The sequence below is a fragment of the Zeus faber genome, assembly GCF_960531495.2.
Source record: "Zeus faber genome assembly, chromosome: 2".
NCBI classification, from domain to species: domain Eukaryota; kingdom Metazoa; phylum Chordata; class Actinopteri; order Zeiformes; family Zeidae; genus Zeus; species Zeus faber.
The window spans coordinates 45,264,366-45,280,152 of record NC_137189.1 but is presented as its reverse complement, the minus strand read 5'-3'; the positions used below and the strand labels follow the sequence as shown (position 1 = coordinate 45,280,152).

Below are 15,787 nucleotides of genomic sequence, written 5' to 3'. Positions count from 1 at the left end.
ACTGTATATACAGTAATTGTGTGTGTACACACTAATTGCCGTGTGGTGCGTATAGTGTAGCAAGCAAGGTTTTTCCCTCCTACACAGTAGACCCAGGTCCGATACCCTGTGTGTGAACTCATGTTTTTCAATTTGATACTTGATAATAAAAAACATAATTGTGAGTGATTTTTTTTTTCCCCACAGTAAATACACCTTGACAGGTGCCGTTGGATGGTTTTAATGTTGTGGCTGATCGGCGTATAAACTGGAGCACACATACACTGCGGGAGTCCTTCGTATGCGTCAATACAATTATGAAAGGTGAAACAATTTTTCCAACAGAGTAAAAGACTCGTTTGGACATATTTGCCTACATTTGTGCAAATGTAATCCATGTGACAGTATTCACAGTTCATTTCTTCTGTCTTTTTATACAGAGAACGCTGTGAAGGCCCCGCGGATTGAACGTGCCATTGGGGTTTGTAGAATGTTGTCTGTGCTTTTTTTTTTTTTTCCTTCAGTTGGGGGGGGGGCACCTTTTATTTATATATTAAAAAAAAAAAGCGAAGCTTGGTGAAGGTTAAGTTTGCACTTTATTAATCCCAATAGGGATTCATCTGATTGCTTTTGTTAATCATTTTTATTGTTACAATAAAAACAACTTATTTGGATTCCTTTTTTTTTTTGTAGTTTGTCTTAATGAAGAAAATAAAAAAGATTCAAATCGTAACTCGGGTGTGGCGCGAAAGATCTGAGATCTTATTTTCCGACCATGTCACCCAGCCCTAGAACTGAGTCACAATGTGTAATTATTCTCCATCCATTGCGATGCATTCTCTTAAAGGATGTTGCACATAACACCAGTAAAAACACAATTTCTTAAATGACCCTGTTCATTCGCCAAAGAAAACAAAATCACTAAGCCTGAGTGAGCTGTTTGCATAAATTATTCTGAATAAAGGGGGTACAACAGTAATTCACACACTGAAGCGTTTCGCTTTCAAACTTGCTTTGGGTATTTTTTCTCCGCCTCAAACAGTAATTTGTGGACCCTGAATTTCACATCCGACTTGTGCTGCGGGTCGATTTTGGCCAACAAGTCAGAGATGACCACGGCAAAGCGGTAGTCCTCGCTGTCCTGCTGCATGGCCGCCTTGCGCTCCTGGTCCAGCCCCTCCAGTCTCTGCAGCAGAACCTCCTCCGTGTCGCGTCTCCGTTTGCACGAGGGGCTGCCGAGGCAGGGCGGGCCCGACGGGTGGGAGGCCACGGTGGGGGAAGGCGTCGGCGGCTGGGGCGAGTGGGGAAGCGGCGAGGCGGCCGGGTGAGGGGACGGGGCGAAGGAGTGGAGCGAAGAGCCGAGGGAGGAGGTGGACGCCGGCGTCTCGGCCGCCGGAAACGCGGCGGTCTGCGGCGAGGCGAAGCTCAAACCGGAAGCGGTCGGGCTGCAGGTCGTCCCCAGCTGGGCGGCCGCGCCGTTCGGGCTGCACGGCCCCGTGTCTTCACCCTTGTTAACAAATAGAAAGTAAATTAAGGTTGATCACAGGGCTCATTCTGGCATCACAAAATGAAATTCAAGTACCCTTTTAACCACTATCGCTCCATTTTCAAGGACTCCACACAAAACGGATATAATGGGTTTTCAATATGATCTTTATGAATTTAAATCCATACTCACTTTATTCACCGCACATATCTGTACATACAAATAGCCTATCCCCCTAAATTTTGTACCCCCACTTTGTGTTATCTTTTTGAGTCTGTTTCATTGAAATTCTATTCACTAACCGCATTATGTTTTACGAATCAGTTCGTTTCAGTTAGTTGCTAGGTAGGAATTGGGTCAGCTATTATGTTCGGTTCTTGAAAATACAACAATTTCGGTCTTTAAAATTGGTACATCTATTATTTCTCTCATTGGCGCCTACGATCGTGTCTATTTCCAACCATGCTGGGTTCGATTTCAATCTCCCTATTTCCCATAATCTATTCCGTAAATACGATTCTCGGAAAACTTTTAGGGGCTTACGATTAACAAAGCCAGGTGGAATGTCAGCACAGAAGGGGGCTGTTGTCAAGGTATTCCAGTACTTGTATTTCTGAGGGGACGAAATTCAAGGGACCTGGAAAGAACTCTGCGGTTGCCAACCGAGCCCAAGATTCAAGGGGTTTGTTCGTCACATACATACACATACGTTCATGCATACATGCAGAGAAATGTCTTTGCAACGCAGCCGGAGATTATGCACAACAGTTACTAAACCCAACATAATGGCTGACCTGATTCCTACCTCGCAACTAACTGAAACTAACTGATTCCTAAAACGTAATGCAGTGAATAGAATAATATACTCTGTATTACTCTGATTCCTTCCTCATTTATGTTATTTATACCCAGGTATATATTTTTATATATTTTATGTTGTTTATAGTGCTTACCTTGATGCTTACTCACTTTTAGTTGCTACAACTCTTTACTGAAGCTCTTTCTTTCTCTGCTTTCGCTTTTCGCTGCTGTAACTGCGCAAACCTCCCCGTTGTGGGACTAATAACGGCTTATCTGATCTGAATACAAATAAAATAAAAAATAAAATAAAATGAGGCTCAGAAGGGGGAACACGGAGTGGGGGTACAAAACAGAAGGGAATAGAGTTGTGTTTACGGAATGGGGTATTAAAGTGACGGATTGCAAACACGCTTAACAATGGAGCCGTTGCGCAAACAAAAAGCACATTCAACAAAAAACACGTTTTATTTATTTAAGTTGTTTTGCGGTTGCCCAACGAACTGCAGAAGAAACCGACGCTTACGCCGAAACAAAGGTGAAAGCAGCGAAAGAGGCGCAACACGGGAACAGAGGCTCCACCGCCAGGTTTGCAGGACGGATTCAGAGTTTGTTTGTTTGTTTGTTTGTTTGTTTGTGGGTGTGTGTGGCTAAACGCGTCCGCGCCGCTTACCCCGACTCCGAGTTTGGTTCCCGTTTTTCGGTGTTTGATGAACTGGTGCAGCCACCCGAGTTCGCTCAGGATCGGCGAGACGTGTCTGCCGCCCGCGCCGCCCCGCCTCCCGTGCGCCCTCTTTTTGGCCTTCACGAAGCGGTCCCGCACGTTTTTCCAGATCTTGCGGCAGCCGCTCGGGTCCTTGCCCAGCGCGGCCGCGATCTCCCTCCACGACCGCTGCGCCACCTCGTAGTCCTTGTAGTCCTTGAGCGACGAGTCGTAGAGGTGCCGGTAGGAGCGCACCAGCTCGGCGAGGCGTCCCTCCACTTCCTCCATTTTGGACGCGGACCGCAGGAAATAGCGCGGGCGCGGGGCGGCTAGCATCGGCGTCGACGTGAGCGGGGCGGCCCTATCTACTCGAGCGATCCCGTTCCTGTCGTGTAAAAGTATACGACGCGTGTCCGAAAGGTAAAAGGAAAAAAAAACAAACAAAACAAAACTAAAGCGACGGGGATGTCTTAACGACGGGAATGGCGTCAAACTGTTTCCATGACGCTGGAGCCCGCGGCCGATTCGCAGCGGAAAGACTAAATGGTGCGTTCGAAATCCTCGGATTTTTCTTTCTTTCTTTTTTTTTTTTTTTTTTCTTTTTAACCGACAGAGCACTCAAGACCAAGTGTAGCCAGAAAAGTTATGCGCTTGACTGTAATGGATTAGATTATATTAATGAGCCTAAACAGCCTCGCAAACCCCCCTTTTTCAGACGTGTGAAACCTGTATTCTATTTGGGGAAACGGGTTGATTTTTTTCCACAACGACCACTGACTTAAACCCAGGTCTCTCTCTCTCTCTCTCTCTCTTTCTTTCTATATATATATATATAAACACTACTGTAGGTACAGTAGTCAAACCTGGACTACATTATAACATTAAGAAAAATGTGAGACAGCTCTGCTATCAGCTCACACGGGGCTTTTATTTTTTCCTCCCCCAGCCTCTCACCGTATCGCTCGCCTTGAGGGGGGGGGGGCTTTTACTGCGAAGGCAACGCACGGGAAGCCCACGCGTGCCACAACAAAACAGTCCGGGCAGCAACTCGTGCTTCGTGAACCAGAGGGTCGAGCGTCAGACCACGGCAACCGGCTTCCAGAGCAGCCGCAGGGAGGGCCGACCAAGCCGCCGCCCGGTGAAGCAACCCCCGGCCCCCGCCCCGGTGCCGCACCGCTTGAGCGGAGGACTGCGAGTCCACCGACATTCGCGGAATATGGAGACGGCCGACGCCAAGGTAACGCAGGTGCGGTGACGACGCCGAGCCGCCAGTTTGAATCTCCGTCGCGCTCCCCTTGAATTTGTCGCGGGTTCACGACCATGATCTGTGTCTGTGTCCGTGTCCGTTAACGTCCCGCACCGTGCAGACGACGCGCCGCAGGGACCTGCCGCCGCTTCCCCGGGTAAGGTAGTGCTGCACCAGCGGGCCTACGGATGTCAGAATTGAAAGTGTGTACGGAAGGAATTCTGTGTCACGATGCACAGACAATAAACAAATACAAATGTAAACAAACAATTCACAAATCGTTATTAATAATAAACCCTACACTTATATGTATGTATATAATCGCATTTATTACATTGATTATGCCAGGGAAATTTACATTTTATCCAGTAGGAGCTGACAATGAGATCAATAATAAGTAAATAAATAGAGAGACTTAGATTATATTATATTTAAACTATAAAGATCACACTGAAAATGCATTATATTTGTTTGGCTCGAAGTGCTCAAAAATGGGGGAGAAAAAAAAAATCACAAAACAGTGCTTAGAAAAAAAGTACTTGAAGTCCTAGAATTTCATCATGTAACGCCAGAATGAACCCTGTAATTTTTTTTTGAGACATTTCAAGGACTTGTTCGCAAGTGTTGCAAAGCAAATGGCCACACACACACACAAACACACACACACGTCAGTCCAGTAGACATGGATAGTAAACACCGGTGCCAGAGGAGGCTGCACAGGTCAGTGTTAGGTGACCTTTGACCCTGAATAATCTCCCCTGTTTTGGCGCATGTATGACGGCAGACTTAGCCTGGATTAGGCGTCATCAGTGCTTGCCTTCAACCGATCGGAATGACTTGACAGTCAGTGGTAATGTCTTATCCTTGCCCTTCCGGGGAACGCCGTTGAAACAGATAAGTAAGTAAATCAAAACCGATGTAGGCCTTCTCCATTTCTACATCCAAAAATATTTAGTTAGTGGCAAAAGAGGTGCTGCGACAGGGTAGCTTTTTGTGATACGCTGTATTTGAACGCAAGCTATAAACTTGTTGTATTCGATGTTCGATGTTCTTTTCTGTGGTTTTGGAATGGAGTTATTTGTTTCTTCCTTAGCGTGCACATAGAAAAAAACAAAAAACAACAACAAGCACTTAATGCTCTCTGGCTTTTGTTGTCGTGGAAGTCTTGGCGTAATCCAATTTCACGCTCAACACACCGCGTTCCAAATTATTATGCAAATTGGAGTGTCATAAACATTAAATTTTTTGTTTTTCGATTAAACTCATGGATGGTGTTGTGTATCAGGGCTCTTTGGATCACTGAAATCAATCTCAGACACCTGTGATAATTAGTTTGCCAGTTGAGCCCAATTCAAGGAAAACTACTTAAGAAGGACGTTCCACATGATTAAGCAGCCACAGGTTTCAAGCAACATGGGAAAGAAAAAGGATCTCTCTGATGCCGAAAAGCCTCAAATAGTGCAACGCCTTGGACAAGGTATGAAAACATTAGATATTTCACAAAACCTTAAGCGTGATCATCGTACCGTGAAGAGATTTGTGGCTGATTCAGATCACAGATGGGTTGGTGCAGATAAAGGCAGAATGAGGAAGGTTTCTGCCAGAGAAATTCATGGGATTAAGAGAGCAGCTGCTAAAATGCCGTTACAAAGCAGCAAACAGATATTTGAAGCTGCTGGTGCCTCTGGAGTCCAGCCAACCTCAAGGTGTAGAATCCTCCAGAGGCTTGCAGTTGTGCATAAACCTACTATTGGGCCCCCCCCGTAACCAACGCTCACAAGCAGAAACGGTTGCAGGGGGCCCAGAAATACATGAAGACTCATTTTCAAACAATCTTGTTGACTGATGAGTGCCGTGCAACCCTGGATGGTGCAAATGGATGGAGTAGTGGATGGTTGGTGCATGGCCACCATGTCCCAACAAGGCTGCCACGTCAGCAAGGAGGTGGTATAGTCATGTTTTGGGCCAGAATAACGGGGAGAGAGCTGCTAGGTCCCTGAAGGTGTGAAAATGACCTCGGCAAAGTATATAGAGTTTGTGACTGAGCACTTTCTTCCACGGTACAAAAAGAAGAACCGTGCCTTCCGTAGCAAAACCATCTTCATGCCTGACAACGCACCATCTCATGCTGTAAAGAATACCTCTGTGTCATTGGCTGCTATGGGCATAAAAGGAGAGAAACTCATGGTGTGGCCCCCATCCTGCCCTGACCTCCACCCTATTGAGAACCTTTGGAGCATCCTCCAGCAAAAGATCTATGAGGGTGGAGGCAGTTGGCATCAAAACAGCAGCTCTGGGAGGCTGTTCTGACAAACTACAAAGAAATTCAAGCAGAAACTCTCCAAAAACTCACAAGTTCAATGGAGGCAAGAACTGTGAAGGTGATATCACAGAAGGCTCCTATGTTCACATGTAACTTGACCTGTTAAGATGTTTTTGATTGAAATAGCTTTTGATTTCAGTAAATATGACCTAGTGCTGCACATTCAACAAATGACCATTTTCAGTTCTTTACAACCTATAACATGTTTTGAAACTCTGTTGTGCATAATAATTTGGAACAGTGCATTTTGAGTTTTTTAATTTTGAAAAAAATACTGTTATCATTTGGAGGTTTGTTCAGTAACATTGGAATTAATCCCTGACGGTTGATGACTTGAAAATTAAACTGACTGTCATTTGCATCGACTATTTAGGAAAATCAGAGAAAAATATCATTTACATAATAATTTGGAATGCGGAGTAAATGTTCGGTCGGTTGTTGCGCTTGTTAGCGTGATACTGTTCATCGGACTCAGGTGGTTCCTGTGATGTAATATTCATCCATCGCTTTTGCCCCAGATCTGCATTAACCTTGAAGTCCGGTGCGGATTTGTTTGCTCGCTCTGCTTGACCTTTGTTTGACTTTGACCTGTGTTTCCAGCGAGGACAGCGTGCGCTCCCCGCCATGTCGAGGTGAGTGGGTGGAAATGTTCTGTCGCTGTGTTGCTGCTCCCAACCGCCTCACGCGCTTTCCAAAACAGTCGCCTGACACCTCTCTTTCCGTCCCCCTGTGCCGTGCCCGGACCCGTGAAGTCAAGACCTCGGCGGTAAATTGGGATCACGTCGACACCGACCAGCGCTCTGTGGTGTTTTTGGCGTTCAAGCACCTCACTCCGGCGTTGTGCTCCGTTTTGTCTTGTCTAGATGACGTCCCGGCCCCCAAAAGCAAGAGGAGGAAGGCCAGGAAGAGTGCCAGCGCCGCGGATGACGCGGAGGGTGGGTCACGGATAGACACAACCTTTGACGAGGGCCTTACCGGGTCCTTGAGGTGCTTGAATTTTGTCCCTTCGAGATGTTAGGTGCCGGATGTTAAGTGCACCTTGAAAATAGCCCCGTTCGACGGTGCAAAGAAAAAACGCCGCCCAAAGAGTTTGGAAAATGAATTCCACCCATCTCACACACACACACACACACACACACACACACACACACACACACACACACACACACAACGGCCATGCTTCGAAAAGGCGCTTTGATTTCACACATTTTTCCCGTCGTGGCAAATAAAAGCGCGCACGTATGTGGCGCCGCGAGAAATGGTTCAAATTCCAAAGAAATGGATTCGCCGCGTACGGTAGCTTTTAATGCAGACTGCGTCGCGGCGAAGGAGAATCCGCTGCCTCTGGCGTATGTGCTTGGGACGACCTCGATTCTTACGGTTCACCCTCAGACCCGGGGGTGGAGATGGACGGGCTGGCCAGCCGACGAGCCTCGCAGGGCGGGGAGGCGCTCACCCCGGAGCCCGCCGCCGACAGGCCCCCGCAGAGGAGGAGGAAGAAGAAGAAAGCCGCGACCATCGGTGAGTGTAGACGTTAAGAGGAGGAGGGAGCTCCCCAACTCCCCAACACTGCATGACGACAAAAAGATGACGACGTGTTCGCAATTGGACGAACACAGAAAGTAAAAAAAGGGCCCAATGTTGTGACAATCTTTTGCGGTTTTTATGCTTCTGGGTCAACAAAAATGATGATTATTGTTATTGTTATTATTGTTATTATTATTGTTGTTATTATTATTACTAAAATTCTAGTATCTCTGTATCCAAAGCACATATAGACTACAAATAAACTGCGTATAATTCAAATTAAGCTATTTTGAATAATATTTCAGCTATTATTCAACCCGGTGAGCTCAAAAGGGAAAAATGACTCTGACATATCGGTCCGTTTAAAACCCAGAAGCCGCAGGAAACGTGCGCAGTGGAGTCGGCTCGACGCTTCCTCCGCTTGACCTCCGGTTTGCCGGTCTAGAGTGTGAATGCAGCACAATCTATTCTAGTGTGACGCTGGGAGACAATGTTAGCAAGAAGCTGGTAATAAAAACATGGTAATAAAAACATGGTAATAAAAGCATGGTAATAAAAACATGGTAATAATAATATGGTAATAAAAACATGGTAATGGTAATAATAATGCATCGCAATTATTGCGTACATCATGATTTTAATTTCTTAATAAGATATTACTAGAAGCCTTATTTTAAAATGCTTAATGGTTTGATGGAGGAAAAGGACATTTCAGAAATTTGCTCCAGCCCTAAGTCCATGGTGATTGGTCGAACACGAGCCAATGAAGCGCCGGTCACCGACATATTTAAAAACATGTTTAAAATTTTAACATTCATCGACAAAAATAAGACGCTTAATTTAAAGTGAACGTCTTTCTTTATACATAATTTATTTCCAAAACGTTAACTGCCGACGGACACCGCGGTGCGACAGAACCTCCGAAAGCTGTGATACCCAACGTGACTAAACTGGACCCTGTGCGGTGCCCCCCCCCGCAGATGTATTTTTATTTTTTTACATTTTATTATGACCATCATAATATTTGACGTGAATGTGAAATATTTGAGTTCTTGTGGATGAGTGAGCTGGGGCGGCGTTTCAGATCTCGAAGACGACCAGGCAGACCTGGTGAACGGGGACGGGCTGGACCAGAACACGGACGGGGAGGAAGTGGTGAAAAAACCCAAGAAGAAGAAGTGAGGAGCACAAAAACCACGTGCGCCTTCCCAAGTGTGCAGTGTTAAATGTTAAGTCAACAACGTCTCCCTGCCGCTCCCCCTCTCTCCCTCGTCTCCCGGTCGCCCAGGAAGTCCAAGGTTGCGGAGTCCCAGCTCCCCACCGAGCTGGACGTGGAGGAGGATGACATCATCGTGGACTCTCCGCCCTCCATCCCCCAGCACTCCCTGTTTTCGGCCCCCCAGGGCCAGAGCCAGCCCATGGGGAAGGTCTTCATCGAGAGAAACAGTGAGCGAAACTATCTCCCAGTTACCGAGCGGTCAACGCGGAATTCCACCGAGTGCTCAAAAATATATCCCAGTAGAATGTATGTTAAAATTATTAAAAGTGTGTGTGTGTGTGTGTGTGTGTGTGTGTGTGTGTGTGTGTGTGTGTGTGTGTGTGTGTGTGTGTGTGTGTGTGTGTGTGTGTGTGTGTGTGTGTGTGTGTGTGTGTGTGTGTGTGTGTGTGTGTGCGCGCGCGCAGAGCACTTCCAGGCAGCGGAGCGCTCCGACAGGAGGCAAACCAGCGACCAGGCGGCCCACTTCATGGACTTCCAGCCTGTTCAGCCTCTCTGGACCACCAGGGACGTTTCCTTGAGGGTGCACGAGGGCTTCAGGTCAGCCGTGTGTATGGGAACGCGAGCGTCTCAGTGGCGCGAGCTGAGCGGTCGAATCGTCCAACTTCCTGTCGGAAGCGGGTTCGAAGCGGAAAATAAAACATGGCAGATAGAGGTGCGGCTGGCCGTCTAGGTTCGAAAGCTGGTTTTTTGTCTCCGTATTTTTGGGGTCTGAGTTTTCAAATAGAGTAAGGTTGGAAAAAAACAAACCAATGGAAAAAGCAGATTTCTTCTTCTTTCTGTACATTGTGGTTCACTAAATGTGACACTGCCCCCCCGGTGGAGACGTAACGTTATACACAATCTAGTAAAAAAAAAAAAAAGTATAAGTAAAAGTATAAGGAAGACGAAGATGATAAGATGACACTTTATTAATTTCCCAAGAATAAGACATAGTAAAGAAAAAAGAGATTAAAAAATGCATAAAACATGTTATGTACACATATAAACAGAACTTAATGGTGGTGGTAGTAGTAGTAGTAGTAGTAGTATTAGTAGTAGTAGTAGTAGTAGTACCACCCCTTGCTCTTCCCAAACCAACATACACTGTTTAAATGGTACTCATTAGACACCTTACAAGAAGGAGGGACTGATCATCCGTCCATTTTGTAATCTAAACTTAATCTAGCATTGTGGTTTTTTTCATCTATTGCAATGTTGTTATTGTTTGAATGTTGATTACCCGGCTCAGTTTTTATTTTCATATAATTGTTTTCAATGTTGACATTACATTTTCTTTTTATTCATTGCTTCAGCTATATTTTTAATAATATATATAATTGGCAAGAAAGCTGTATAAATATAATTTTAAAAAAAATTGGGGGAATAAAAGTGTCTTTCTTTTTTCTTACTTTGTTGTGGTTGGTTTATCACTAAACACCACTGTGAACGAGGGTCTCTCCCTCGGCGTGTTTCCCCGAGTAAAGAAAAAATGGTCATACATGAGTAAAGGAAAGTTTAAATACCGACTGCACGTATAGAACCCCCGCTTTTTAAACATGCGGTTTTAAGTGAGCCCCGCCCTCCTGCCACTTACCATCCCCCCCGCGCAGAATGATCGGGCTGTTCTGCCACGGCTTCCTGGCCGGCTACGCCGTGTGGAACATCGTGGTGGTGTACATGCTCGCCGGGCAGCAGCTCACCACGCCCTCCAACCTCCTGCAGCACTACCACACCCTGGCCTACCCCGCGCAGTCGCTGCTCTACATGCTGCTGGCCATCAGCACCGTGGCCGCCTTCGACAGGTGACAACCCACTCTATATCAGAAACAGATTATTATTGTTATTATTATTATTATTGTTGTTATTATTAGGGGTCCAGCCCGTAAGGCTGATGTTTGAGACGCTGCCACAAACATCTCTGGTTGGAAAAACCGACCAAATTTAGATCGATATTACAGAGACGAGCCAATGCATTTCACACCGAAATATGTCCAACCCGGCTAGAACTATACTTCCGCATAACTTAAGAACGCGGTTGAGGTGTCGTTTAAACCGCTGTGTCACAAGGATCTCGTGGTTTAAATTTAATCCAAATCCATCCACATACGGAGCAGATATTAGTATAAATACCGAACAAATTTGACCCAAAATATTCAGTTGGTCTTGGTTAACTGACACGTCACGTTCTGAATTGAACGAGATTAGATTTAGAGTAAGATGCTTTTTGACGTTATCATATTATTTACCGTAAATGTAGAGATTCTGATTGACAATGTCCAGTTGGACCGTGTCCAGTGTGCGCCGTGGACTCCGTCACTCCAAAGTGTTTAGACGTTACCGAACTACCGATTTCGGTGTGTATTTATACAGCTTCTAACCTGGTAGATGTCAGTAGATCTGTTATATTTAGATTTTAAATCCGTGATCCACATGATTGTGCCGGATTAATGAAAAGTAGATTAAAAAGGAGTCCTTAAAATGTCGTCAACCCCAACCACTCGAAACCAGTGAAACGTGTGACTGAGTGATGTGTTCAAGATCCAGCGAGACGTCGGAAAAATAGAAGCTGTACAATGGTAATTACTCAGAAATACCACAACGTTTTTCGTATTTCATGGAAACGTAACTTACTGAAAATATAATCCAATCTATAATAATTATAATAATAATATTTATTATAATTATAATAATCCAGCTATATTTATTACTGTTATTGTTATTGACATATATTAGGAATTTGTTGTGGTGAGGTTTGGTGCATTACATTCATTAAAATTACATTAAAATGCTTAAAAAGTGATGTAAAAATACATTTTAATCAAAATGTAATTTTCAAATATATACAAATAGCCAAAAAAACACAAAAATCCAAAACAGACGTAATCAGATATCTAAAAAATATACAAGCCTTTTCATTACGTCGTTTCCCCTCATGAATTTATCGGTTTCATCATCGTAATTCACAGCCCCGATGCGGAAAAACTGCAAACATGTTTTATTTTAAGGGGGGGTGTTTAAGCAAAGCACCTCACTCCAGACTGCTCCAGTCTTGCTTTTTTTTAAATCGCTAGATTCCACAATCATACATTTCCATCCGAATTCGATTCGGGAATTTGAAGTTAACGATAAGCAAATTAGAAGCCATTTTATTTGATGCCACGAGTAAAAATGATGATGAATGATGTGCGTCCCTCAGTTGGGTCAACTTGAATTTTTAACCATCCAACGTTCCCTGTCAATAATTGTCTCTTCTTGGACAGAAACTGTGTTTTCATGTTTTTTTGTACCAGATATCTGCGTTAATACTCTTGTCATTAAGCTGTTCCTCTGTTCAGGGTGAACCTGGCCAGGGGTTCCATGGCTCTGAGGGAGTTCGTCATGCTGGACCCGGTGGCTCTCGCCTCATTCTGTAAGTTAACACTTTGTTTCCATCGATCAAGCGAGCGAGTTTTCGCGACTGTAAGTTCATGTATCGCATGGTATATTTTTAGTTTTGGTTTACCTTACTTGCTTCACCTGTTGTCAGCACGATTTCTTCACTTTTTATTTTCTCCGGTGGTTCACATTTGTAATATTAATGCCGTCTTTCGATGAGGGCAATGTCTTCGTTCTCACCAATAAGTCTCACAACATGAACATGATCACAATTATTTGAGGTTAATCGCAAGGATTAGCTTAACCCCGTATGTATTGTTTGTAGGTAAAAAAAACATTTAAAAGGTACTTGAAAGTCCTTGGATTTCATTTTGTAATGCCAGAATGAACCCTGTGTCTACCTGAACTAAGAGTGTTGGTGCACATTAAAGTAAGCGGGTATGAAAGCACCCGAAGACAGTTCAACTTTCTGAATAGAAATTGATCGGACTATTTTTGATTGTTGAACCTCTTTCTCCTCCTACCCCCCCTTTCTCTTTCTCCTTCCCCCTCCCTCTCCCCTCTCTCTCTTTCTCCTCCTTTTGTGATGCAGTATACTTTTCAGCGCTGATCCTGTCCCTCAGTCAGCAGATGACCAGCGACCGCATCAACATGTACCACAGCTCCAACGGGACGCTGTGGTAGCTACTCGCTCCGGCCCCAATGCCGACCCAAATACAAGAGAAAACGTTTTGGATGATCATGGGATACGCGGTGATGTTGAAGTGCCTGATCTGATCCATATCTCGTCTCTCTCTTGCCGCTGCAGGCCCCCGGGGTCAGAGCACCAGATTCTGCACCCCTGGGTGACGGTCAACCTGGTGGTGGCGCTGTTAGTCGGCCTGGCATGGATTTTCATTTCAACCCGACCTGAGATGGATTACACCGAGGGTGATGATTGTCTTTCGTTTATCTGGATCTCCCCTTATAAATGTTTTATTATATTTTACATCAGCGGTAGTGGCTTCTTTTTTTTTTCCGAACCCTTCGTCCTAGGATTTTAATAACTTGATGCCCTCCCACCCAAATAGTATAAATAAAAAACGTCTCATCTGCCAGTTAGTAGTAATGAACCAGGTCGATCATTCACATTCATTTTTGGCTTTTATTGCTTATTCACACCGGCTAACAGGGGCAGAAAGATACACAACTATTTATAAAAAATATAATAATAATAATAATAATAATAATAATAATAATAATAAAACAAAGGAAGTGAAAACTTACCGTCCCTTCGTATCGACACCAATTACAATTTTAATTTTTTATAAAATAATGGAAATGACAAGGGCTGCACAAAGCAAACATAAAAGCAGCAAGTTAAAAGCCAGGTAATATAAAAAGGTTTCAAGATGTGATTTTACAATGGCGGCGTGCTGAATGCATAATCAGTGAGAGGTTTTGCTACCGATCCATATTTTCTGCAAAGAAATGTATAACTGCTCCTGGTTACTGGCCCTCATTCTGTCTCTCTTGCTGTTCCTCAGGTTACCTGATGGCCATGGAGATTGAATCTCCAAATCCAGAAGACAAAACAGAGATCACCGCCTAAGTAAAGAAAACACTAATGTATCTATCTTCAGATTGATGGATATTGCACATATTTTTGTATAAAGCATTTTGCTAGTTGTACTCTCATGATCTTTATTTTTTGTTGTTGTAGATTTTATTTATATTTGATCTGATGAGATATAGACCTGCTTATTTTTTTAAATACATACCTTTACCTACAACTGAACAACACTGCTGTGTTTTTATTCAAGCTTGAATGACTTTGAGTCAGAATGTTATGATGTAATTCTGTTGCTATCGTCATTTATTTTTTGTGTTTTAACATTGAAGAGATTGTCTGACTTGTGTAGAAAAAAAAAAAAAATCTCATCATAATGTGACAGGAGGGTTCGTTGTCATGGTAATCTTGCTTGGCATCTCTTCTGGCCCGCTCTCAGGAACTGGTTTATCCAAGAAATCTGTCTGTCCGTCTCTCTGACTGTCTGTCTATCTATCTGTCTATCTCTCGTTACATACATACACTGCAGAGCAGAAGCACTTACCCACTTTGGTGACAACCTGAAAAAACAATTCATTGACTTTATTTATTTATGCATTTTTCTAAACAAAGGTAACATAAAAACAAATGTCAGAAACAAATAATAAAAATGAAATAAAAAAAAAAAAGAAATTAAGCCAAAAGAAAAATATAAGTAAAATGAATTGCGTGTGTATGTATGTACAGTATGACAGGGCAAGCGGAAAGCAAAAGTGATGCGGAGAACCAACTCGACAGTTGTCTCTTGCTCAGGGATGCACAGTTTATTCACAAAGCAGTGGAACACCAATAACTATTAAATACAACATCAAAACAATTAAGGAACTCCATTAATACGGTGGAAACCGTCTTTAATGGTCGTGGTGACAAGGATCAACCGCTTACACAGTAATTCCTCTACAAATGCTGTTTAATGCAATCTCCGCTCCGTGTCCTCCTTTCCCGTTTCCCCCCCCAAAAAACGAATAAAAACGTTTTATTTCAGATGTTTTTATTTTCCCCCGTTTCCTGATTGAACGAAACAAAGACAGCCCCGTGCATCAGGCTACGCAGAGCCACTGATACCATTAGATGATCATCGGCACAAGAAATAAAGAGTGATAATGGTGATAATAATCCTTCGCCTATAGTGATCCACTTGACCCAGATGGACGTGGTCACTGTAATATTCAAGGCCCGGGGTAATAAAGGAAACAGATTCAGACACTGATAAGCTATTATGAAACGTACAGTACATTTATGGTTCTAGGCTCTCATTTTTAAATAATTTTATATATGCTCGAGTATCTTGTCAACAGAGAAGATTTTTTATTTAATTTATTTGATATAGGCCTATGTACAGTATGTGTGTGAATTATATGTTTTGTTAAGAGAAGAGTTTGATGAATGGAGTATAACTCTTTTTCTCTGTTCTTACAACTGTTCTGCTTACAACTACAACAACGATGTAACTATGAAGGAGGGAATCTCCGTCTGTGTGTCCTTCCATTATCTCGACAACCGT

General features: G+C 43.7%; 2 protein-coding genes across 5 annotated transcripts; one reads left to right on the top strand and one right to left on the bottom strand.

Moving 5' to 3' along the window:
* Positions 1-565: 565 nt before the first annotated feature.
* Positions 566-3,473, bottom strand: LOC307246271 (uncharacterized protein). Its single transcript, XM_080022156.1, has 2 exons — positions 2,937-3,473; positions 566-1,486 (listed from the first exon to the last, which is right to left on the bottom strand). Exons 1-2 carry the CDS (start codon positions 3,300-3,302, stop codon positions 983-985), a joined length of 870 nt encoding a protein of 289 aa, XP_079878282.1. The 5' UTR covers positions 3,303-3,473; the 3' UTR covers positions 566-982.
* A 542-nt stretch (positions 3,474-4,015) lies between these two features.
* Positions 4,016-15,273, top strand: tmem237b (transmembrane protein 237b). Of its 4 annotated transcripts, XM_080022117.1 has the most exons (14): positions 4,016-4,203; positions 4,334-4,369; positions 7,136-7,167; positions 7,288-7,301; positions 7,399-7,470; positions 7,928-8,056; positions 9,147-9,240; positions 9,351-9,508; positions 9,746-9,878; positions 10,931-11,122; positions 12,656-12,729; positions 13,288-13,375; positions 13,504-13,625; positions 14,222-15,273. In XM_080022117.1, the coding sequence occupies exons 1-14, from the start codon at positions 4,183-4,185 to the stop codon at positions 14,284-14,286; spliced, it is 1,230 nt and encodes a 409-aa protein (XP_079878243.1). In that variant the 5' UTR covers positions 4,016-4,182; the 3' UTR covers positions 14,287-15,273. The 4 variants fall into 4 exon arrangements, with proteins under 4 accessions (XP_079878243.1, XP_079878245.1, XP_079878246.1 ...); XM_080022119.1 differs by lacking the exon at positions 4,334-4,369; XM_080022120.1 differs by lacking the exon at positions 7,928-8,056.
* Positions 15,274-15,787: the final 514 nt, after the last annotated feature.